This window comes from Ambystoma mexicanum, chromosome 1p (assembly GCF_040938575.1).
Source record: "Ambystoma mexicanum isolate Mex_15411 chromosome 1p, UKY_AmexF1_1, whole genome shotgun sequence".
NCBI lineage: Eukaryota > Metazoa > Chordata > Amphibia > Caudata > Ambystomatidae > Ambystoma > Ambystoma mexicanum.
In genome coordinates, this window is record NC_090921.1 from 129919119 (window position 1) to 129946048 (window position 26930).

General features: G+C 50.9%; 1 protein-coding gene across 1 annotated transcript in view; it reads right to left on the reverse strand.

Moving 5' to 3' along the window:
* Positions 1-2132: 2132 nt before the first annotated feature.
* TSC22D4 (TSC22 domain family member 4) overlaps positions 2133-26930 on the reverse strand; it is a 637200-nt gene continuing 612402 nt past the window's right edge. The window contains exon 5 of the mRNA XM_069644942.1: positions 2133-8558. Within this exon, the coding sequence (XP_069501043.1) occupies positions 8340-8558 (219 nt within the window). The 3' untranslated portion in view covers positions 2133-8339. The remainder of the gene's footprint in view (positions 8559-26930) is intronic.

Below are 26930 nucleotides of genomic sequence, written 5' to 3' on the forward strand. Positions count from 1 at the left end.
AAATCCAACTTTAGCCTGGTCTAATTCAAACGTCTTGGGGCGAAAAGTGAAGTAACTTTGACAGGTGTCCAGAAATTCTTTAAGTCTTTTGTGATTCCTGTCGTATTTGCCGCATGGCAAGGATACTGGTGGGAGATCCCCCCGATCTTCTCTACATAAGAACTGTTGTCTTAATGCAGCATTGTCTGCTTTCAATGCATTGTTCTCTGTTTTTAAAGTCTGTAGTTCGACTGTAATACCTTGTATGGCTGTAACAAGCTCTTGGTATTGTTCTAAACTGGCCATCTCTTGGCGATGCAAACTTTCATGAATGTGGGGTAAACTATCCAAGAAAAATTCTTCTGACCCAGATTCCCCTTCCTCCTCTCCTGTCCGTGATTCCTCGGATGAGTCTTCTGAAGATATCTCCCTCTGGCTTCTCCAGGCGTGTCCTGGCTTTTTTGGATGAGTCTTAGGAAGAGCCCAGCCGGAGGCCACTCTGCCTAATTGCAGCCGGCCTGGTAGTGGGGACCTCCAGGGGGACCGTCCCACAACCAGGGAAAAGCAAGGCTGAAAAACCCTGGGACGATGTTAAACTGCGGTTTCTTGAATGCAGTCGACTTCGTGGGACGAAAAGGCTTATCCAGTCTTTCAAGAAGGTGCTGAAGAGGATTACGCAAATGTGTGTTAACAGATGCGTAGTAGAAACACAAGGTAAGTGTAAGGGGAAAACTCTGAGAAATCTCTGGGCAGAAGATCGCTCCGAAGGAAAGCAGAGCGCAGAGAAGGGGTAGAATGGCTGCCGATAGATCAGGACGAACCGCTAGGAGAAAGGGAGGAAGGAGGCACGGAGAAGGCAAAGCAAGGAAGGTGGGAAGGCAGCAGGAAAACTAGGGGAAAACAGAACCACCAGAACAGTGGACGGAGAACAAACAGTGGACGGAGAACAAACTGTAATACCTTGTATCGCTTAGGCGTGACGCGTATATGTACGTGATGCGCCGTAAATAACTAGAGCGCTGTATTAATTTCTGCTCAGTAGCCCTTCTTCCATTTCCACCATAGTTTTCAGGGACAGCAGATCGTGACAACACCGTGCTAGCGAACCAGCGAACATCGGCCCAACGAAGAAGACGCAGGGAACCAAGAAAGAACCTAAAGCGCCGTTCCGCCCTGTCGAGGAGACCACCTCCTGAGGAATGCCACCACGACAGACAAGGTACATGGTTGTTCTAGGAAGGATGGTGGATAGACCCAGCCAGGCCCTGATGGGGTGAGAGACCAGATACCCACAGCTGGGGTGAAATCCAAACAATCCCAAACTAGGGTGAGAGATCAGAAACCCCATGATGGGGTGAGAGACCAGAGAGCTCTAGGCAGGGTGAACACCAAACGACCCCATGACGGGGTAAGAGCTACAATATCCCACAGTGGGCGAGTGTCTGGACCCCAAGATGGGGTGTAAGAACCAAAACCTCAAGGCGGGCTAAGAGAAGCAAATCTCCAAGGTTAGGAGAGCGATATACGATCCCAGGTCGCTTGACAGAAACTATATTTCAGGGCGGAGTGAGAGATACACAACCTCAAGCTATACTCTAGGGCAGAGTGATCACGGCTCAATTCCTAGGGCCGACAACTGTTATACCAGGAGAAAGGGGAGAATAAAGTGACATTTCTGCTTGAACTTTGAACTGCACAACCAGGCACAAGGCCTGGAAACCGCCAGAGAGATATTTAGGAGAGGGTCAGAAGCCAGCCACCATTTCATATGCCGAGTAGAAACGTCTTTACAGATCCGGTTGAATTTATGTTAATCCTTTTGATTAATGGTAGGGTCAGAATTTAGAAAAATAGATCAAGTTCACAAATGTGGGAACTCCCGTACCTCTCTCAGGGTCAGAATTTAGGTTAGATTAGTCTTTGGGATAGATTTGTAAGACTTACTGGTGAGGACCATTTATTCTTTTCTTTTAGATAGGCACCATATCCACATTACATGTAGGGACGAATAGGTCTTCTCTTTGTTTTAATAAAACTCAAATTGACCTTTTGTTCGACTCCTGAGTACGACTTACCACAACACGCAAGACATTCCACATACAAACACTTACACACCCATAATGAAAAGTAGTTTCATCACTTCTACTGTACAATAGGGTTTGAAGGCAAAAACTTTACAGAGATTAGTCATACATTTTACATTTCATTTCACAGACTTTCGGCCATTATAAGTCCTTAAAAACCATTTAAGATTAGTACAGTTCCTTTTTTTTCTTGCATAATTGAAGACGTCCTGTGCACAGCTTCTCGGTGTTCATGGACTTTGGAGTTGAATGAACAAAATCCAGGACAACAGGCTCGATAGACACAGTTAGTTGTCCGGCGTCGGTTAAACACCATTTAGTTGTCCGGCGTTGATGGACACTGCTGTGGGTGCTCACAACAAAGGAACACAGTTGAAATACTTTGGTGCTGATGACACGAGGGCGCTTCTACACACTTGGCAGTATATAACGCTTTGCCTACAAAGCTTTATTTATTTTTCATTGCCTCAGCCCCCATAGTACAAACATTGCCCAAATATAAGTTAATCGCATGAGTCGACGTTGAAAGTCTCACAACTCGGAGTGACCGTAACCCGGGGGGAGTATTTGCAGGAATCAGGGAGGGTTTAGATGGGGAGTATGGAATTATCCCCAGGAGTGATGTTAGTGGTGCAATAAGGGTTGTGTACCGCCACCACTTGGGATTAAGACTTTTGACCTCTGTTGCTTCCAGAAGACTTAGCACATCCTGTAACCACCTTTTTCCGTCCACCCTGTCGATAGTTGGCACCATATATTGAGCTGTTCACCGCCTAAGATCTGGACTACTGTTCTGTATCTCCTTTGTGTTTTTTACCTCCTGCCTGGTGTAAGATCCGGAGGCAGACTTCAGTGCCGAGGTGAGCTTCTACGCTCCCTTATCAGCAGAGGTGACATCTGGCCTCATGTCACTGGAAGCACTGTTATTCAGTCCTGATTTTTTAGAGAGCAACCCTTTGTTAGAGAGCACCCTTTGTTAGAGAGCAACCCTTTGTTAGAGAGCAACCCTTTGTTAGAGAGCAACCTTTTTTAGAGAGAAACCCTGTTAGAGAGCAACCCTTTGTTAGAGAGCAACCCTTTTTTTTAGCGAGCAACCCTTTTTTAGAGAGAAACCCTCTGTAAGAGAGCAACCTTTTGTTAGAGAGCAACCCTTAGCAAAAGGCAAACTGGAAGCCGACACCTATAATGCAGACAGATCAACTACATGTGCCAGCCTGTAAAGTGCTGATGACTAAAGTGACTTTGTTTAAACTTTGATAAAAAGTAAATTGATCACTTGTTGCTGGTTGCCAACTCTGTGATAGGCTGGTGCCTTTGTAAGGCTGGCAGGGCCGAGGCATAGTCAGAAATGACCCCTTAATTCCCAAATCTGATAGCTAGCCAGGGCAACAGACATTTGGGGAAATCTCCCAGTTTCCATACAGGGCACATTGTTTCCAATAACAATTGCTAGACATCTCTCTCGTTGTCTCAGCCTGGCATTACGAAAAAATATCTCCTGTATTTAAACTATCTCACAAGCCTGCATGTTTTAACAATTAAATAAACTGTGATGCCTGAAGCAACGTTCCACCAAAATAACAACGAAAGTAAAGATGATACTCCATCAGAATATCACAAAGTTACAGTCTGAGACCTCGCGGACATCACAGGAAGCGAAGTAATACCTTTTTTTAAAAAATTGGGACAACATTGCAAGATGTGACATCACAGTCACACAGATGAAAACTGCCCAAACGAATACATAGTAGTCGAAAAAGTGACCCCAGAAAGCCTATGAGAACAGCTCCCGGTAAACTCAGTTACGGTTTGGAAGCCTTTAAGCAGAGAAAATCGTTAGGTGTCTCACTGTCCTTAGACTCATTGGAATTCCCAGTTAAAGCAAGTTATTCATGAGGGAGCCATGCCAGCTGGTTATTCATGAGGGAGCCATGCCAGCTGGTTATTCATGAGGGAGCCATGCCAGCTGGTTATTCATGAGGGAGCCATGCCAGCTGGTTATTCATGAGGGAGCCATGCCAGCTAGATCGCTGACATTTTCGGGAAATTGATCATGACATAGATGCTGCACAGGGCAATTCAGAGCATCTGGCTTTTAAAATGGACATGAGAAGGGAACTTAGTTTCTAAGACCTCCTGGGCCGCACATGAAGGCCTTAGTTTTTACTTCCGCTTCTATGCACTCTAGAGTGTTAGTAAGGTTTGGGCCTATTTGACCTAAAACATTTGACCTAATCAACTTTGATCGAATTTATTTGACCTTTTTCTTTGGTCTAAAATGCAGGGGGGAGACTATCCGCAACCCCGCCACTTCCACTCAACCTAATCTATACCCTTACCCACCCCATACATATATTTAATTAAATGTGACCGAAAAAAGGTCAACAAAATTCGGTCAAATATTTAAGATCAATTATGCTAATACCGTTAGTAACCAACCAATAAATATTAAACAAAGACAACATCCATTAGCACGTCTGGGGTTTCCCTGAAAACTGCGGAAGGCACCCGGACAACACAATGGGAGTGGGCGGGCAGTGTTTCTGTTGGATGCAGGTTTCATTTCTGGCAGACAGAACACAGACTCACGTTATTCGGCGGTTTCGGTGAAAATGAAGCCTCATGGCGCGGCTTCTGGCACATGCACACCTGCCTTGAAGCGCTGATCACTTGCAATCCTTATAGGGCGATGATCGCTATTCACACATCTCCTGGGGTAAAATGACCTGGCTGTGGAATATTAATAATAATACCTATTATTTGGCACTACTCGCGCTGAAATAGCCAGTTGCCATTATTATCCTACAAAGTGGTACTCGAGTTATCCACCTCGGAAAGAGAAAAGGCTGAGTTGACCTTGCCGGGATTCAAACCTGCGACAGCAGGCTGCACACAGACAGCAGGGGTGAGCGCTCAACTCCATGTGCCGTCTGACCAGCATGGAAGACATCACACGCAAGGTTTGGGCCCTGACTGCCACATCCTCGTGCTCGTCAATGGCCAACCCCAGTCTCTGCGTCTGCTCTTGCACAGGGCATACACATCCTCAACCAACAGGGCACAGGGGCATTTCTGTCATCCACCCTTGAATTCCCAGAAATTCCTCTTTTGGGAATTCCAAGGTGTTCTGCCTCTTGCCATCCGTTTAAAAGACCACTCTCTCCGAGCCACTCTGGTGTTTGAGAACTGCTTTCAGCCTAACCCTTACCTGGCCCCTGAAAACATTTTGCAAACTGAAAACAGTTCCTACACTAGGCGTGCCGTTTGTGTCGCAGCTTGCTGAGCATTTTGCGAATGTGATGTGGAAAGGCGAGTTTAATAAAGCTGTGACTAAATGAAAGAGATGCTAGCTTTGCGCATGCGCTATTCCACGGTGGACAATTTTGATTCCCATATAGTATTTACACAAACTTCTAACTTCAATCCTGAGGTATTAGTAAGATTACACGTGCCAACCACATACATTACAAAAGCAGTACTGCACTGGGTTATGCCGCTTAATATTTTCGACAGGCCCGTAAAGTACCAGGTCGGGCGATTTGCCACTACCAGGGTCGCCCACTGCAGCAAAGTGCTGGTGCTACACTTTCCAGGGCCTTGTGTGTACGTGGCCTGGTTTGGATCTCTGCTAACGTACCGCCTACATCAGAGGTTATACGCATTACGGGTTGTACAGCCTCGCTGGGATCTCTGTGGCCTGCCCAGCCTCTCTGTGATTTACGTGGCAGCCTCTTTGTGATTTACGTGGCGTGTGATTTACGCGGCCTGCACAGCCTCACTGTGATTTATGTGGCGTGTGATTTACGTGGCCTGCACAGCCTCTCAGTGATTTACGTGGCGTGTGATTGACCTGCCCAGCCTCTCTGTGATTTACATGGCGTGTGATTTACGTGGCCTGCACAGCCTCGCTGTGATTTACGTGGCGTGTGATTTACGTGGCCTGCCCAGTCTCTCTGTGATGTACGTGGCCTGTGATCTATGTGGCCTGCACAGCCTCTCTGTGATTTACGTGGCATGTGATTTACGTGGCCTGCACAGCCTCTCTGTGATTTAGTGGGATGGGCAATGAAAAGGGTGCCACGTGCAGACGAATGCAAGGCAGGCAGCTCTCAAAGGCATCTGGCGGCTGGGGGGTTTGAGGCGTAGACAGGTTGGGGCCTTTGTGGGCGCGGCCCACCCAAAATCTACAAATACCCACTCAGCAGCTCTGTGTGGGCATTTTCAGATGTTAATGTCACTGCAGTGCTGCAGGCCCCACTTGTTAGACAGTCATGGCTACGCCTCGGTGTCACGTGACAAAAGACTGCTCCCACGAAGACCAACCACTCAACGGAAATCAGGCGCCGGTGGAGGGTTGGCGGCCCAGAAGGGCAAGGTAAACACATAGCCACCGCCCACATTCCAGCCTAGCCAGCCTTCCTTTCACATTATGGGGCACTACTCTGGGACTACTCAATCACATCTGGCGAGAGAGTACCGATTCAGGACAAAAAGTGCGCATTTTCTATATATGTACAAGTACTAACGGAAGACAGCAGAGAACTGGGAAGGGCGACTCCACTGACCGCCAGCTGGTGGACCAGTCACGAGGAAGACACGGACACAGGGTGCAATCTGAGGGGTGCATATACCTGGGGTTCAATAGCAGGCTTGGAAAGGTATGTCACCTCTCCGCCTGAGCCCTGCCGCACAGCCCTTTCTTAACAAGCACCGTCCCAGAATGCTAAGCCAGTGATAGCGGATTAGGCACGGGGCGTTGTGTCTCATGACGTTGTGGCCCAGCCAGCCCTCATCTTCACCCACCCCCAACTGCACATGAGCCAAACGAGAGCACGCCCAGAAAAGGAGCCTGCCTACTATGCCGCAGCTTGCTTAGAACGTCTAGCAGACCTGGCACCGTTTGCCCCTGGCGCCGCCAGGCCGGAGGCTTTATCCAAGGGCTGCCACCATTTCACAAATATCAAATTGGATTTCCGTACCAGCTGCCCGTTTCATGAAATAAAAGGTGCGCACCTTTTCATTCCTCTCACAGCTCTGATCTTTTTGCAAGCTCCTCCTTGAAGGCCACCTTTGATACACACTGTGGGCGCTATAAAGCAGTTTTCCCACAGACATTATCTGGCAAGTGGCAGCCCTGTGCGGTGACAGTGGGAGCCACCTGCTTATGAGAATGCATCTAATTTTCCATCAGGAAGGCTGCAAATCCACAATACGCGCCTCTCCCCGTATCAATACTCTCGTATGACCATTTCTGGTTGCATGACTGCATCAATTTACATTCTTACCCCACCAAAAGTCCACCGAATACACCTGGCAATGGTAGCAACATGTTCTAGGCAAATCCATAGTTAGCATATGTAGACCCATCCTCACCACTCCCACCCCAAATTGAATAACAACAATAAAGCATATGGCAAAGCTCAGCCAGGTTTCTGAAAAGTCACGTGCATAATTGTGCAAACGTTTATCGCAAACTTGTGCAAAGGCAAGCCGAAGGGACATGTCCGTATGGAGCTGGTGCTAACAGTCTTTTCACCCTTCATCCAGTTGCTTGGTATGGTCTGGGTAAAGTGGTGTGTGATGTTGGCGGCCATCTTTGCCTAGTCGTCATTTGCAGGCCACCCCTTAAAATAAACGTTTTAGAACTAAGATCTTGGTGATTGGATGGGTTGGAGAAGAGTATGGGTAGAAGTGGGCCAGAGGCCCTCCATTTATGTTTCGTCGATTGCTCTATTGCACTAGAGGCAGGAGAGGACAGGTCACTGCCTATGCCTGGAGCATGGTGCTCACCCGCCTCATCACCAAAGTTGTAGGAGAGTCTGATGCTCTGCTATGATGCAATACTTTTCTGCTGCCCCCAACATCGCCCTGAAAGGCAGAAAATTCACAAGTGGGTGCAGTTGGCTTCCTGCAACGATATCTTGTGCACACCTCTGACTCCAAGGAACATCAGGGAAGGAGCTTCCCGGCATGGCACAAAGACGCCATCTTGCATAGCTCTCTGCATCTTCTCTGGTTTCACAACAGTACAGGAGCACTGGCCTACTCCTGCCACTGACCTCTCTGGCTCCACTGCTCTTTTTCTGGGTGCGATCCTGCACCCCATTGGAAAGGCACGTGTGGTATGTTAGTAGTGCATGTGGGGTCTGGTACCCCCTGGAGGTCCCAAAGGAACCAAGCCTGGCATTATCAAGCAACTGTAGTGTTGGCGGGCCCTCAGACAGGGCAGCCTTGGGGTTGGCTTCTTGGCTCTTGGAGGCCCCTGGTCTTGGTCGGTCACGCCGTGGTGGTATTGGTGGACGGCGGAACCAGGCCCAGCCGGAGGCTCTGCATCTTGGCCTGCATCTCGGACAGCTGTTCTGGGCTTGCCAGGGACTTGAGCACAGTGTTCTCCTGCTCCAGGTGCGAGTTCCTCTCCATCAGATCTTTGATCTGTTCCCGCAGCACCTCCACCTCCTCTCTGACCGCAAACATCAGGTGGGTCTTCACCAAATCCTGCAGGAGACAACAGACAAGATGAGAAAACAGCAGACTGCATGGCGAGTACTTTCTAAGACAGGTTTGTACATTATTTCATAACTGTCAATTGCCCTTCCGAAAGAAGGTGTATGGTTAACCAAGAGAGCCATCTCGGGAGGATAGCTCAGGAGCAACGTGCTCGTCTTGGAAGCAATACAACACACTGCAACACAGGTTCGATCCTCACGTCCGCGCTTCGAAACCTCTGGGTATTAAGTGCATTATAAATAACCAATCATATCATATCATATCTCTGCTTGTACAGAACATGCAGCGTCAGGCCTCAAATGGCAGAGGTATCTCTCAAGGTGCACATTCCTCACATTCATCAGACAGCAGACCTATCCCTCAAGTTTCACAGATCCTAACGAATGGCACTTTGTACAACAAAGCTATCAGAACACACCTCTCATTGCATGTAAATCCTTCACAGCACTACACATTTCATTAACTATTACTTGTATCTGGCGCATCATATGCCCATCGAGTGATATGTCTTGCGTTCTTTCTCTCTCTCGCTGCACTCTCATTCTCCCTCTGTATGTCCACCCTATGCTTCTTCCCCTCTCTGTGAGTGAGTATCATATTGCCGGGAACATAGTTTGCTAGAGCCACCCCAGCTGTTGCTGACAGCATTCTGAACAAGGAGAAAACACCGATATTTTGAAAGTGTGTTGTGATGCTGTGGTTTTTTTAATGGTTAAAAGTTGAATGGGAGCAGTAGTGACAGACATATTTTGGAGATAAACATTTCTGTGGCGTGTGTCGTGCAGGAACGTAACCTTCGCACTGAGTGCAAATCTCCCTCTGGGGAGATATGGAGGACCAGCACTATGGATAAGGGGTGTATAATCCATTTTTACGCCCATAAAATAGGCAAATACTCCCAAAGAATAAAAACATGGAGTAAAATACTCCCAACAAAAAATAGCGTTCACCCACCAAGCTCCATGGCTATGTTTGGCCCAGTAGGGCACGTAGTACCACGAAAAAAACAATTATTACTGCCTGATGGGAAGTAGTAAAACTGTATCTTTTTATGTGCATGAATAACTAGGTGCAAATAATTATTACAAAAACATTTCCGTTTTCCAGTTAAAACATATTTTTACCCACATGTAAAATACTCTCATTGGGAGTTGGACTTAAATTTTTACTCCATAAAAAATAATTTTACTCCCAACTTTAAAAAAGAGGAAGTAAACTGCTCCCACTTCCAAATCTTATTGTGAGCACTGAGTGCGACACAGATAGGGCACTGCAGGAGGTGCTCGGTTTCTGACAGACCGTGTAATACATTTCTAGACATGGTGCAGAAGGTGCGGAAAAGGGAACAGCAAAAAACACCTGAATCCAAATATGACATAAAAATCAGCACAGAAAACATCATGTAACCAAAGGGCCAAAAAATGATCGGATCGGCCCCTGAAACCTAAAGAAAAACATCACCCCCTAAATGTCTGTTTTTATAACACTGCAGCCTGTCACCAAGGGTCAGTCATACAACGGTATTTCCAAGGCTCCTTTTTTAGGCACCATTTCGGTGACTCAACCATGCCAACTGGAGCCTACACATCGGCAGAGGACACTTACTTGCCCACTACAGGGTAAAAAAGCCTACAGCTGGCCGATTGGGAGGAGGCACAGGAAGGGTCGGACCAGGGCATAATATTGTCTCAGGCACCAGCGAAAAAGTGGCCTGCAGTTTCCAATGCAAATTCATTCCTTTTGTGATACTGTTTGAGTAGTAACCAAGGGGGAGTTTTTTGATAAAATGTGATGCAAATTGTGCATTTTAAAGAATATTTATTCAGCAACACTGGTCAAAACCTTTAGCCGCATAGTGAAGTAACTGATCAAACTGACCCACATTGGCCCAAACAACAGGCCCACGTTGATCCAAAAAACTGGCCCACCCAAACATTCTGTGTTTTTGGTTCGGCCATGGGCCGATTGCCCGATAGGCCAGTCCGAGCATGGGCACAGGCATATAGCGATGAGGAGGTTAAGGAAGGTGACATAGAAGGTGTATACCATCTCAGTGATGAGACTCCTTCACAGAACAAGCAGGCTCTTGCTAAAACCTTTGCCCATGCTAAATTACTCAAGCAAAAAACAGAAGAAGGGGTGAGAGTGAAGTCACCTGTGGGACAGGACACTCCATCTATGTATAAAGAACCAGAGAAGCGCAGACGTAGCTTCAACTCGCGACTCTCCCTCAGATACGCCAATTAAATAAAGTCTATTTCGATAAACAACCATTAGATGCATCAAGAAGTAAACACAGGAATTCTACCAATATACCTCTTTGCTCCCCGAATAGCTAACAGTAATAACCCTGACGCCAGCCAACTTCTCAAAAAAATCTCAACCTGGAAAAGTAAGGGCGCTTGATGTACTGGACCCAGTACAGAAACAAAGAATTTACTCTGAATAAGAAACAACAAAAGTTGGTTAGACAAGTAACTGCTGACCTGTAAAAGTAATACAGAGAAATGTATAATGTGGTTGGGGGGGGGGGAACAGAGATGGACTGGGAAAAACAGCCTTTAGAACCCAAGTGAAAGACTACCAGACCTCAGTCAAGCAGCAAGAGGAAGGACATGATCACAACTGGCATCGCTTTGTTGTTCTAAGCCACGATCACAGACCTTGGCCGAGACGGCAGATCCGGCCGAAGCAAAGGCGACAAACCTCTTTTCCACGTAACTAGTCAAAAACATATCATTCTATGGCTTCACCAAAACTGAAGATATCAAACCCCTAAACATTCTTCAGAGACCATGCCCCAAACGTCACAAACACCTCTGGCCCCTGCTACATTATCCAGCTTCACCTCAATGGGTAAAATCAGCAAGCCATTTAAATTGCCCTCGGCCCAAAGACCATCAAGCCGGGTATGTAATTTCAGTGAGAACCATCTCACCCATCCTTAAAACAGGTCAGAGGTCCTAAAAATACACAAAACAACCTGCACGGCATTTCTAAACAAACCGTAAGCAATAAGAATGACTTCATTAACTACCCCCCATCTCAAACTAGCCACAAACCTGAGCAAGGGAGTGATCTACCAACTACATGGGCACTGTAATCAAATATCTCAAAGAAATCTACGAACAACCTCAAACTCAACCACCCTGCCTCTCTGCATGCTGATCAAACACACCAACAGAGATGGCTAGAGAACGCCTGCTCCCTCAGCCTAAAGACTTCAAAACCCTACATCTCTAGAGTCAACCTGCAAAGCCCACCACCTACCAAAGCACCCTGACAAGCCAGACACAGGAGGTGTCCAATCTGGAAACACAACACCTCATGCATACACATCAATACCCCCCTACAAAACACACCTGCACAGAGGACAGCTGCTCCTGCATGCATCAGTTGCTAAGCACAACTGCTTGGTGTTCCCCTTTGCTCCGCTCACCAAAGCTCCCACACCACTTTCCTTTACAGTCCATGAGAGCGCCCAGAGACCATGCAAATGGGAGTGGCGCGTGGCATGAATCCACATAACATAATTGTCCATCTGCTTTCAGGCCAGCTGGTAGACAATGCGGAAACACTCTTATGATCCCTTGATGACAACAATACCGCTGTCATAATCTGACTTGACCTATATTGTATTGTATTGTATTTGGTTATTTATATAGCGCTCTTTCCCCATTTGTATGGTCTCAATGTGCTTTATATGCACCATGACACAGTCGGCCAGACCATCCTCATAAAGAGCTTTGAACATAATATGACGTGCAAAGCAGGGCACTGATGCGGTTAACACCATTCCTTCAAAACCACCCATTCTGAGTAAAGATTGCTCGATTCATCTTGAGAACCCCAAAAAACAACATATGAGTCACTGAAGCCACTAGCCACACTTACTGGCAAGTTATCATTGCCCTTCCAATGGATGCTATGATTTCTATTTGTATTTGTTTAATATTTATATTGCGCACCAAACCCTGAGGTAGCTGGGCACTTGAGAAACTTGGGTTACATACATAGATACATAATTGATAATTCATGGTTACTCATACTCCGGGCCACAAGATGTTGGCCACCACATGCTTCGTACATCAACTCCCATGACCCCTAGCCAGCACAGCCAGTGATGAAGGGTCATGTGAGTAGTATTCCAAAACATCTAGAGGGCCACACAATGTATAAACGCTGTGATCATTGTTTGGATGATAACACCAATGACTACAGGAGCCTGTTTTGGTGATGGATCAAAATCCAGGAGTGGATGAAATTCTACAGAATGGACCTCAATGACTCAGAAATGTCAATTCGGCTCTTTGGCAAGACTGGCCTAAACAATTTACTTTTCAAGTGGCTTCCAATGCTGGGAAACCCATCAACACCGGTTCTCAAAGTTACCGATTTGGCTGTCACCACATTTTGCTGCATCCGACATTTCACTGCATTTTACTACGGTTGGCTTGGGGCAGTGTGATGAAAGCACTACTGCTGTGCAGGAGTACAGGCATGAGTAGTCCCGAAGCGCTAAGTACTACTAAACCAGCAGTGATCCCAAGCATAGAGGTGAAACAGGCAAAGCCAGCCAGTTATACTTCCTCTGCCATTTGGGGCCGCGCAGGGAAAGACTCATGAAGCAGACTTGAAAGTAAAGGGGCACTCTCTGGCTGTGTACACTTAGGTGCCCAGGCAAAGATTTAAGCAGAAAAATGTCACTTATTTGGTATGTCCTTTAAACAATGCACTTGCGTCCTTTAAGGTGGACCAGGGTGGCGGGGCCACTTCAAATACAGTATACAGTGATAATATCGAATCAGATAATAACGAAAACATTATTAGTGAATAATTAATAACGATTTTGTAAATATTGCTTTACTTAAATAACAAATGTTGTGCTATGCTTTGTAGATATTGCATTATGATTTAAAAACATAAATAAATATGTAGTAGTCTAACAAATGTGCAATTTGAAATGTCCATTTCAATTGCTAATTCTTTTTTGACCAGTAGGTGTCACTCGCAATATTACGTTTTGCAATGGAATTTAACCAGAAACTTTTCGATGCCATTTTTGATTTCCAGCCTTCGTGTTATCGGTTCCTTTTACAGCGTTCCTTCTTTCGGTAGGATTTTTGCTTGTTTCTGCTTATTTTTTCAATCTTGACCTGAATTGCATTCTCTTTTTGTTCCCTTGAGTGTGGGTTTGTTTGAGCTTTCCTGCTTTTGAAATCTCTTAGTCATGCGGTTGTCATTTTTTTGTTGGGTGTTCCTGTTGAGTATTGTACATTGCTGGATTCTTAGATTACAGAAGGATTTTGTTCAATGTATTTGCCTTTTTTAAAAAACATTTTTGTGAATTCATGGAGTAGACAAAAATACCAGAAATCACTCAAGGTGAGTCTCGTTTCTCTTTCTTAGCATGACCGTTTCGTTATATATTATATTCGATATTTAATTTACGTTAACAATGTCCGTTACATTGTACCCTATTCATTTAGTTAATAATGTTTTCATTATTTCCGTTTCGTTCTTTATGTATTTCTTTTTTTGTTTTGTTTATTTGTCTTTGGTTTATTTTAAACCTTTACAAAATATATACGTTTTGTTTATAAACACACAAATAAAAAAATATTCAAATAAAGTATGGAACAATTTACAATCGAACACATACGGAAAAAAACTTGAAAGAATACTTGTAAATGTAAATAAAGAATAATAAAAAAAAGAATAATTCAAATAGCATTAATACCCATTAATAACCATGTTTGGGAATTTTAACACTAGACAACAACATCCTAAACCGACACCTACCAAGACATACATCTACATTTCATTATACAACATTTCAATATTCCTATTCATCTTCACACTGTTATTACTATCCGTTATTTTATTCTCGTTATTATGACATGGGACCCTCAAATACATGTAGTCCTTTTCTTTTAGGGCTTAACAGGATCAAGCCAGTCTCTTCAGTGTCGAACCAGAAGTCTGGGCGCTGAGTGTCGGGGTTGAGTCGAGGAGAGGTGGGCGCCGGGTTCCAATGATGTGGTGCTGTTCGTCAGCAATAATGATTTGTGGGGTGATGCTCTGGACGGCAAGCGGTGCCAGGTTGGCTGCACGGGAGGTCTTGGAGGCCTCGGGAGCGGATAAGTGGAGACTGCCCTTCAGCGGCGAGCAGGCTCGACGGGCTCATCAAGGCGTCAGGGTACTGCACTGGTGTTGGCTTGGAGATTTAAGAAGCTGATATTCATGAAGGTGGTGTCGAGTTGGGATGTTCGAAGACTCAGCGGGTCTCAGCTGTTGAGACAGTAGAACTTTGGCGATGTGGAGTCAGTCATATGTTGAAATCAAAGAGGACTCCAGCAGTTCCCTTGCAGCAGCTTGGAAGGCTTTGTAGGTCCCCTAACTGGCGTTAAGGCAGTTCGGAGATGCAGGGAGAACTAGGGGTTGCTTCCTTGGTTCATTTGTTGCTCGGGGTGCAGTCCAGAGTCTCAGGAGCAAGGTAAATCCTTTCTTCTGCTCGTCCCAACAAGGAAGGTTTGTAGAGAGCACTTGCAGGGTTCTGTCAACGTCAGTGAGCAGCATCCTGGGTAACAGTGTCTCAAATGAAGTAGGCCTCGTCACGCCAGCAGGCCATCCCAAAAAGGCCCTATCGGATCGTTAGGGAGAAGAGCCTTCCTCTTCCTTGGTGCTCTCTGTCTTCACCCCTAGGCCAGAGGACTTTGGAGCAGACTGTCCCCCCAACACAGTTCCAGTTATATTGTTTTTCAAGAATGTTCCAAAGATGAATTCACTAAAGGGAGTGTCCCCACCTTATATAGGCAAAATGCTACAGTGGTGTGCCCCAGCGAAAACCTGTTGTTAAGTGTCCAATCCAGGCTGCTGTGACAAATGTTCCTTGCCTTATGATGTCATACCAAAAATGCTTTGTCTGCAGGGAGTTGGCAGGGGGACAACAATTTCAGGAGTGCTAGCAAATTCCAAGATGGTGAGACCCCTCTGTGGATTGAAGCTCTCGCCTGGGCTACTCTATCTCTGCCATCTTCCTCTGTCTGTCTACATCAACTGGGCTCAAATAATCAGCACTCTGGTGAGAAGAGGGGGCCATTTTAATGGCAGGGCTGCCTTTGAAGTAGCAGTTCCCATCTGAGCACCAGGGATTGTTTCTGTTCCCTGGAGGATGTGTCTAGCCGTCTCAGGGTGATCAAAGGGGAGGCTCCCTTGGTGGGACCTACATGGTTGTTGTGGGTTTAGCCAGCCCAGACAGCTTAATACACACCAGGCCATATCTTGAATAAGTCACTGTTACCAAGCTGACAAGAAAATGACATAAAATGCTTGTGGCTCTATAATTGTGCAATATCAGCAGCCACCATTCCAAAACCACACATGGCTTAGTTTTTATCAACTGCCACAAGACTGCTGGGGCACACAATTTTGATATTTTGAACCAGAGGTGCATAGTTAAAAAGCCAACTCTGTCTGTTAGAACGTTGGATTCCAGCACCTATGTTTATGAATGCAGATGTGACTTTTGAACCTGCCTGCTTGCTTCTGCATGCTAGCATTCTGGTGTTATCAGTGGACTGTCACAACAACGTACCTGGCTGCATTATGCTTTTTTGCATTGTGCATCATTAAACTGGGATTAGTGATTAGTAAATCTTATTTTCAGAAACAGAATTACACACATCATGATATAAAGATAAAAAAAAGCTTAGACTATTTCACCCCTGAGGGTCCAGTGACAGAAGCATAGCTGCTGACCCCACCCATGAGGGCATGGTGACAGACGCTACTGCTGCTGACCTCACCCATGAGGGCCTGGGGACAGACGCTACTGCTGCTAACCCAACCCATGAGGCCCAGGTGATAAACACAGAACAGCTGACCCCCCATGAGTGCCCGGTGACAGACGTTACTGCTGCTGACCCCACCCATGAGGGCCCGGTGACAGACGCTACTGCTGCTGACCCCACCCATGAGGGCATGGTGACAGACGCTAATGCTGCTGATCCCACCCATGCGGGCATGGTGACAGACGCTACTGCTGCTGACCCCACCCATGAGGCCCAGGTGATAAACACAGAACAGCTGACCCCCCATGAGTGCCCGGTGACAGACGTTACTGCTGCTGACCCCACCCATGAGGGCCCGGTGACAGACGCTACTGCTGCTGACCCCACCCTTGAGGGCCTGGTGACAGACGCTACTGCTGCTGACTCCACCCATGAGGCCCAGGTGATAAACACAGAACAGCTGACCCCCCATGAGTGCCCGGTGACAGACGTTACTGCTGCTGACCCCACCCATGAGGGCCTGGTGACATACGCTAATGCTGCTGATCCCACCCATGAGGGCCTGGTGACAGATGCACGGCTGCTGACCCCACCCATGAGGCCCAGGTGATAAACACAGAACAGCTGACCCCCCATGAGTGCCCGGTGACAGACGTTACTGCTGCTGACCCCACCCATGAGGGCCCGGTGACAGACGCTACTGCTGCTGACCCCACCCATGAGGGCCTGGTGACAGATGCACGGCTGCTGACCCCACCCATGAGGCCCAGGTGATAAACACAGAACAGCTGACCCCCCATGAGTGCCCGGTGACAGACGTTACTGCTGCTGACCCCACCCATGAGGGCCCGGTGACAGACGCTACTGCTGCTGACCCCACCCATGAGGGCATGGTGACAGACGTTACTGCTGCTGACCCCACCCATGAGGCCCAGGTGATAAACACAGAACAGCTGACCCCCCATGAGTGCCCGGTGACAGACGTTACTGCTGCTGACCCCACCCATGAGTGCCCGGTGACAGACGTTACTGCTGCTGACCCCACCCATGAGGGCCCGGTGACAGACGCTACTGCTGCTGACCCCACCCATGAGGGCCTGGTGACAGATGCACGGCTGCTGACCCCACCCATGAGGCCCAGGTGATAAACACAGAACAGCTGACCCCCCATGAGTGCCCGGTGACAGACGTTACTGCTGCTGACCCCACCCATGAGGGCCCGGTGACAGACGCTACTGCTGCTGACCCCACCCATGAGGGCATGGTGACAGACGCTACTGCTGCTGACCCCACCCATGAGTGCCCGGTGACAGACGTTACTGCTGCTGACCCCACCCATGAGGCCCAGGTGATAAACACAGAACAGCTGACCCCCCATGAGGGCCCGGTGACAGACGCTACTGCTGCTGACCCCACCCATGAGGGCATGGTGACAGACGCTACTGCTGCTGACCCCACCCATGAGTGCCCGTTGACAGACGTTACTGCTGCTGACCCCACCCATGAGTGCCCGGTGACAGATGCTACTGCTGCTGACCCCACCCATGAGGACCTGGTGACAGACGATACTGCTGCTGACCTCACCCATGAGGGCCTGGGGACAGACGCTACTGCTGCTGACCCCATCCATGAGGGCCTGGTGACAGACGTTACTGCTGCTGACCCCATCCATGAGTGCCCGGTGACAGATGCTACTGCTGCTGTCCCCATCCATGAGGGCCTGGTGACAGACGTTACTGCTGCTGACCCCACCCATGAGGGCCCGGTGACAGACGCTACTGCTGCTGACCCCACCCATTAGGCCCAGGTGATAAACACAGAACAGCTGACACCCCATGAGTGCCCGGTGACAGACGTTACTGCTGCTGACCCCACCCATGAGGGCCTGGGGACAGACGCTACTGCTGCTGACACCACCCATGAGGCCCAGGTGATAAACACAGAACAGCTGACACCCCATGAGTGCCCGGTGACAGACGTTACTGCTGCTGACCCCACCCATGAGTGCCCGGTGACAGATGCTACTGCTGCTGTCCCCATCCATGAGGGCCTGGTGACAGACGTTACTGCTGCTGTCCCCATCCATGAGGGGCTGGTGACAGATGCTACTGCTGCTGACCCCACCCATGAGGGCCTGGTGACAGACGCTAGTGCTGCTGACCCCACCCATGAGGGCCTGGTGACAGACGCTACTGCTGCTGACCCCACCCATGAGGGCCCGGTGACAGACGCTACTGCTGCTGACCCCACCCACGAGGCCTCCTGACAGACACTACTGCTGCTGACCCCACCCATGAGGACCTGGTTACAGACGCTACTGCTGCTGACCCCACCCATGAGGGCCCGGTGACAGACGCTACTGCTGCTGACCCCACCCACGAGGCCTCCTGACAGACACTACTGCTGCTGACCCCACCCATGAGGACCTGGTTACAGACGCTACTGCTGCTGACCCCACCCATGAGGGCCTGGTGACAGACGCTACTGCTGCTGTCCCCACCCATGAGGGACTGGGGACAGGCGCTACTGCTGCTGACCCCACCCATGAGGGCCTGGTGACAGACGCTACTGCTGCTGACCCCAACCATGAGGACCTGGTGACAGACGTTACTGCTGCTGACCCCACCCATGAGGGCCTGGTGACAGACGCTACTGCTGCTGACCCCACCCATGAGGGCCCGGTGACAGACGCTACTGCTGCTGACCCCACCCATTAGGGCCCCACCCATGATGGATCAGAAATTTGCATTCGCCCATTACGGGTGCTCAGTTCACACTTTGATCTCTAGACACATTCATGCCCCTCCCCCGCCGCCCCCCAATATGATCCCTGGAGATGCTTTGTACTCTGTCTCTGTTAAGAGCATGGATAACTTGGGGTCTCCCAGAGCAGCAGGTCTCCAGCAATGGGGCACCCGGAGAGCATTCTCCTGCTGATAGCACTGGCTGACCACCTGTGCGGGGCTCTGAAAAAGCAACTCCCACTTTTCTTTCTCCATCCCTGAGATGCGGAGCCACACAGAGCTCCGCCCTCTCCTCCCACAGTAACAGCAGCAACACCTAATGTCCTGCTCCCCGAAATCACACCTACCCGCCTCCCAGCAAAGCCGGGTCCTAATAGCAGCACCCCTCCTGTACCAGTACTGCGCCCACGCAGAGCTCTGCCAGTGCACCTCTCCTCTGAACAGCAGCAGTCGCCTGGATCCACACACAGCTCTGCCGGTGCACCTCTCCTCTGCCAGTGCACCTCTCCTCTGAACAGCAGCAGTCGCCTGGATCCACACACAGCTCTGCCGGTGCACCTCTCCTCTGCCAGTGCACCTCTCCTCTGAACAGCAGCAGTCGCCTGGAACCACACACAGCTCTGCCGGTGCACCCCTCCTCTGCACAGCAGCAGTCGCCTGGAACCACACACAGCTCTGCCGGTGCACCCCTGCTCTGCACAGCAGCAGTCGCCTGGATCCACACACAGCTCTGCCGGTGCACCTCTCCTCTGAACAGCAGCAGTCGCCTGGAACCACACACAGCTCTGCCGGTGCACCCCTCCTCTGCACAGCAGCAGTCGCCTGGAACCACACACAGCTCTGCCGGTGCACCCCTCCTCTGCACAGCAGCAGTCGCCTGGAACCACACACAGCTCTGCCGGTGCACCTCTCCTCTGCACAGCAGCAGTCGCCTGGAGCCACACACAGCTCTGCCGGTGCACCTCTCCTCTGAACAGCAGCAGTCGCCTGGAACCACACACAGCTCTGCCGGTGCACCTCTCCTCTGCACAGCAGCAGTCGCCTGGAACCACACACAGCTCTGCCGGTGCACCCCTCCTCTGCACAGCAGCAGTCGCCTGGAACCACACACAGCTCTGCCGGTGCACCCCTCCTCTGCACAGCAGCAGTCGCCTGGAACCACACACAGCTCTGCCGGTGCACCTCTCCTCTGACAGCAGCAGTCGCCTGGAACCACACACAGCTCTGCCGGTGCACCTCTCCTCTGCACAGCAGTAATCGCCTGGATCCACACACAGCTCTGCCGGTGCACCTCTCCTCTGCACAGCAGCAGTCGCCTGGAACCACACTTGCACCTCTCCTCTGCACAGCAGCAGTCGCCTGGAACCACACACAGCTCTGCCAGTGCACCTCTCCTCTGCCAGTCCACCACTCCTCTGCACAGCAGCAGTCGCCTGGAACCACACACAGCTCTGCCGGTGCACCCCTCCTCTGCACAGCAGCAGTCGCCTGGAACCACACACAGCTCTGCCGGTGCACCCCTCCTCTGCACAGCAGCAGTCGCCTGGAACCACACACAGCTCTGCCGGTGCACCTCTCCTCTGCACAGCAGCAGTCGCCTGGAACCACACACAGCTCTGCCGGTGCACCTCTCCTCTGAACAGCAGCAGTCGCCTGGAACCACACACAGCTCTGCCGGTGCACCTCTCCTCTGCACAGCAGCAGTCGCCTGGATCCACACACAGCTCTGCCGGTGCACCTCTCCTCTGCACAGCAGCAGTCGCCTGGATCCACACACAGCTCTGCCGGTGCACCTCTCCTCTGAACAGCAGCAGTCGCCTGGATCCACACACAGCTCTGCCGGTGCACCTCTCCTCTGAACAGCAGCAGTCGCCTGGAACCACACACAGCTCTGCCAGTGCACCCCTCCTCTGCACAGCAGCAGTCGCCTGGATCCACACACAGCTCTGCCGGTGTACCTCTCCTCTGCACAGCAGCAGTCGCCTGGAACCACACACAGCTCTGCCGGTGCACCTCTCCTCTGCACAGCAGCAGTCGCCTGGAACCACACTTGCACCTCTCCTCTGCACAGCAGCAGTCGCCTGGAACCACACACAGCTCTGCCAGTGCACCTCTCCTCTGCCAGTCCACCACTCCTCTGCACAGCAGCAGTCGCCTGGAACCACACACAGTTCTGCCGGTGCACCCCTCCTCTGCACAGCAGCAGTCGCCTGGAACCACACACAGCTCTGCCGGTGCACCTCTCCTCTGCACAGCAGCAGTCGCCTGGAACCACACACAGCTCTGCCGGTGCACCTCTCCTCTGCCAGTCCACCTCTCCTCTGCACAGCAGCAGTCGCCTGGAACCACACACAGCTCTGCTGGTGCACCTCTCCTCTGAACAGCAGCAGTCGCCTGGAACCACACACAGCTCTGCCGGTGCACCCCTCCTCTGCACAGCAGCAGTCGCCTGGAACCACACACAGCTCTGCCGGTGCACCCCTCCTCTGCACAGCAACAGTCGCCTGGAACCACACACAGCTCTGCCGGTGCACCCCTCCTCTGCACAGCAGCAGTCGCCTGGAACCACACACAGCTCTGCCGGTGCACCTCTCCTCTGCCAGTCCACCTCTCCTCTGCACAGCAGCAGTCGCCTGGAACCACACACAGCTCTGCTGGTGCACCTCTCCTCTGAACAGCAGCAGTCGCCTGGAACCACACACAGCTCTGCCGGTGCACCCCTCCTCTGCACAGCAGCAGTCGCCTGGAACCACACACAGCTCTGCCGGTGCACCTCTCCTCTGCACAGCAGCAGTCGCCTGGAACCACACACAGCTCTGCCGGTGCACCCCTCCTCTGCACAGCAGCAGTCGCCTGGAACCACACACAGCTCTGCCGGTGCACCTCTCCTCTGCACAGCAGCAGTCGCCTGGAACCACACACAGCTCTGCCGGTGCACCTCTCCTCTGCACAGCAGCAGTCGCCTGGAACCACACACAGCTCTGCCGGTGCACCTCTCCTCTGCCAGTCCACCTCTCCTCTGCACAGCAGCAGTCGCCTGGAACCACACACAGCTTTGACAGTGCACCTCTCCTCTGCACAGCAGCAGTCGCCTGGATCCACACACAGCTCTGCCGGTGCACCCCTCCTCTGCACAGCAGCAGTCGCCTGGAACCACACACAGCTCTGCCGGTGCACCTCTCCTCTGCACAGCAGCAGTCGCCTGGAACCACACACAGCTCTGCCGGTGCACCTCTCCTCTGCCAGTCCACCTCTCCTCTGCACAGCAGCAGTCGCCTGGAACTACACACAGCTCTGCTGGTGCACCTCTCCTCTGAACAGCAGCAGTCGCCTGGAACCACACACAGCTCTGCCGGTGCACCCCTCCTCTGCACAGCAGCAGTCGCCTGGAACCACACACAGCTCTGCCGGTGCACCTCTCCTCTGCACAGCAGCAGTCGCCTGGAACCACACACAGCTCTGCCGGTGCACCCCTCCTCTGCACAGCAGCAGTCGCCTGGAACCACACACAGCTCTGCCGGTGCACCTCTCCTCTGCACAGCAGCAGTCGCCTGGAACCACACACAGCTCTGCCGGTGCACCTCTCCTCTGCACAGCAGCAGTCGCCTGGAACCACACACAGCTCTGCCGGTGCACCTCTCCTCTGCCAGTCCACCTCTCCTCTGCACAGCAGCAGTCGCCTGGAACCACACACAGCTCTGACAGTGCACCTCTCCTCTGCACAGCAGCAGTCGCCTGGATCCACACACAGCTCTGCCGGTGCACCTCTCCTCTGAACAGCAGCAGTCGCCTGGAACCACACACAGCTCTGCCGGTGCACCTCTCCTCTGCACAGCAGCAGTCGCCTGGATCCACACACAGCTCTGCCGGTGCACCTCTCCTCTGCACAGCAGCAGTCGCCTGGAACCACACACAGCTCTGCCGGTGCACCTCTCCTCTGCACAGCAGCAGTCGCCTGGAACCACACACAGCTCTGCCGGTGCACCTCTCCTCTGCACAGCAGCAGTCGCCTGGAACCACACACAGCTCTGCCGGTGCACCTCTCCTCTGAACAGCAGCAGTCGCCTGGAACCACACACAGCTCTGCCGGTGCACCTCTCCTCTGAACAGCAGCAGTCGCCTGGAACCACACACAGCTCTGCCGGTGCACCTCTCCTCTGCACAGCAGCAGTCGCCTGGATCCACACACAGCTCTGCCGGTGCACCTCTCCTCTGCACAGCAGCAGTCGCCTGGAACCACACACAGCTCTGCCGGTGCACCTCTCCTCTGAACAGCAGCAGTCGCCTGGAACCACACACAGCTCTGCCGGTGCACCTCTCCTCTGCACAGCAGCAGTCGCCTGGATCCACACACAGCTCTGCCGGTGCACCTCTCCTCTGCACAGCAGCAGTCGCCTGGAACCACACACAGCTCTGCCGGTGCACCTCTCCTCTGCACAGCAGCAGTCGCCTGGAACCACACACAGCTCTGCCGGTGCACCTCTCCTCTGCACAGCAGCAGTCGCCTGGATCCACACACAGCTCTGCCGGTGCACCTCTCCTCTGCACAGCAGCAGTCGCCTGGATCCACACACAGCTCTGCCGGTGCACCTCTCCTCTGCACAGCAGCAGTCGCCTGGAACCACACACAGCTCTGCCGGTGCACCTCTCCTCTGCACAGCAGCAGTCGCCTGGAACCACACACAGCTCTGCCGGTGCACCTCTCCTCTGCACAGCAGCAGTCGCCTGGAACCACACACAGCTCTGCCGGTGCACCTCTCCTCTGCCAGTCCACCTCTCCTCTGCACAGCAGCAGTCGCGTGGAACCACACACAGCTCTGTCTGCGCAGCTCCACCCCGGCCTGCCTAACTCTGTGGGTTTTTCATCGCATTTTATTTATTTAGGTGCTTATAAAGCGCCGAAAGCCTGTGGGCATCAGGGCGCATAAAACATAGAATGGGGTTACCACATAACAGGACAACCTTTGATCTGCTTTTATGGGGGATGTGGTGTAGGTTTTAATGAGATTTTAGAGATCTATGGGTTGGGGAGGGTGGCAGTCATCGAAATGGGGGCGCATGAGGGTCTTGCCGCATAAAACAGCAGTGACATGGCCATCGCGATGAGTTGCGTTACATCCCTAGAACCCACAAGTAGCTTTTCCAATGCACTTCAATCCTATCCTGCAGCGCCACCTGCTGTTTCCAGCCCTGATACATTCCATACAGCTCTGCCAATGCACCTCAGCCCTGAGGCTGAACACCTCTTCCTCAGTAGGGAAGTAGTCCCCACACATAGGCCTGTCATTCCCTTTAAATGATTACCTAGTGTTCAGATATCCTGCCATTGCCTGCCAGCAAAACACTCCTTTAATTCAGGACACTACCTGTGCGCTTTGCAGCAGGCACCTTACAGGCTGCCTTTGCTGGTGCCCTCAGGTCGTACCTCCCTCAGCCCTCCTGCAGTATCCAGCAAAGCTCCTATTAATCCATTGCTCTTTTTACACCGCTTTTGTCTACATTGGATCCTTGCTGGCAAAGAACAATTGATAGCTTTCAAGTCGATACTTAGTGTTTCATCTCCCTGCTGGATGACTGTCCCGTGATAATGTGCAGCTATTAACTCCCTTGCTGTATTCTTTTGTCTCCATTATAGTTTAGGCAGCCCTGGGTGCCTCAGACTGTTTTCCCAGTTGTAGGCAAGGGGTCCCAAAAACCATGTTAAAATGGACCACATCAGCCCTGACACATCTTCAGCCGGCCTTGTGTGGAGCTAGTTGTCTATGTTTGAACGTGGCCTTCTTGGGGTTATGGGCGACAAGTTCATTATTTTCAGAGGGTGGTTGTCCTAAGAAAGTGACTCACACAGCAGCAAAGTTACAATTCGTGACATGACAGTATAGAGATTGTCCCTCCTCCCCCTGAAAAAAATCACAGTGGGAGGGGGTGAGCAGGGGAAAGAATTAAGGACATGCGACTGGGTTTTATAATAGTGCTTTTTAATTCTGGAGCTAAAATGTTCCCTGACACCCCCAAACATCCCCAGCCTCTGAAGGAAGTGGGGATCAAGGAAGAATTCACTGAAATTCCTACGCCTTCACACTCAATTTTCAGAAATACGCAGAGGTCTCAGTTTATCCAAAACAAAGGGGGTCTGTGAGTCTCTCCACCAGCACGAACACAGCCCATTGACCTGTTCTTGGGTGGATGGCTCCAGGGACAGTGAGCTAAAGACTTGGTAGAGTCTCTCCCAGGCGTCATCCACCCAAGAACAGGTCAATGGGCTGTGTTCGTGCTGGTAGAGGGACTCCCAGAACCCCCCCCCCCTTGTCTCAGTTTGTCCTGTGGCAAGTTTGAGACACTCTCAATATCCTAGCGTTTCAGCTCATGTTGTCGTGTATACGCAGGACAAGTGCCAGAATGCAACGTTATCTCAGCCTGAAAACAGGACAGGCCTTGCACCTCTCGCCTAACGTGGGGTAGCCTGAGATCTCTCTAATTCCTCTGGTTCATACCTGCGTGATAAAGTCACCTGGGACCAGTGGTCGAAGTGAGGGGGAACGGTTGGGAGCGGTGCTCCACTACTTATCTCAGTCCACCTCTCGCCTAACGCGGGGTAGCCTGAGATCTCTCTAATTCCTCTGGTTCATACCTGCGTGATAAAGTCACCTGCGACCAGTGGTCGAAGTGAGGGGGAACGGTCTGGAATGGTGTTCCACTACTTATCTGAGCCTGAAAACAGGACATGCCCTGCACCTCGCGCCTAACGTGGGGTTGCCTGAGATCTCTCTAAACTCCTCTGGTTCATACCTGCGTGATAAAGTCACCTGGGACCAGTGGTCGAAGTGAGGGGGAACGGTCTGGAATGGTGTTCCACTACTTTTATTTTTTACTGTTAACAGCTCCACTACTTTTTGCAACCATTTATACCATTCGGCAACTGTTCCTCATGAAGTTACAGCAACCTTCCCCACCTTACCACTGGATATCAGTTACGGCTAAACTGAAATCTATTTCCACTCAATTGGCCGTCAACCAGCATGGCCGCAACCCTTCAAAAATGTGTTGCGCGTTGCGTCCTTCCTGCCTTCTCTGTCCCCTGCCGGGGTCACAGCTCCACTACTTGTTTGGTGCACTTCTATCACTGCCTGGGACTGCTTGCTCTTTGGTATGGTGATCTTATAAACAGTCCAAGAGCACATAAACAGGGCGCACGCTTGAAGGTGGAGAAAGTGCAGCTCTCTCAAGATGGGGGTTAGATGGTTGTATTTTTTTTGGCCAAGTATCAGGTGGGTTGCAGCACGGATAACAAATCCGCAGGAGCCATGGAGGTGTCTGGTACGGGGGCCAATGGAGAGGACGATTGCATTGACAGTCGCACAACAAGATTGAGGGAGGAAGGGCCGGTGTTAGGCAGGGGAAAGAGTTGGACCCAAGCAACTCACGATTAATAATTGATGTGTACGGTGCACCTGGAAATTCACGTCAGAATCCGTCAGAACACCAAGCAATTTGGGGCACCCAAACGCCTCATACAAGAGAACCCCGCTTAAATGGGAGATTTTGTGTGTTCCCCTTTTAGAAGGATGAGTTCTGCTTTGATAAGGTTGTGTGTGTGTGAGGGAAGAAGCCAGTGTCTCAATGAGGGTTGGGCAGGGTTTCGATCGGAGGCTGGTGACAGACTATGGTAAAATGGAGCGTTGTCGATATGTTGGCCCATGGCGATAACCTGGCTGACGAGAAGAGCCCACAGAGGCTCCATGTAGAAGTTGGAGGGTACTGGTGAGAGGGTGAACCCATGGGGGCCCTCCCAAGGCACTGAGAGTGGTTGATCTGGAGGTTGA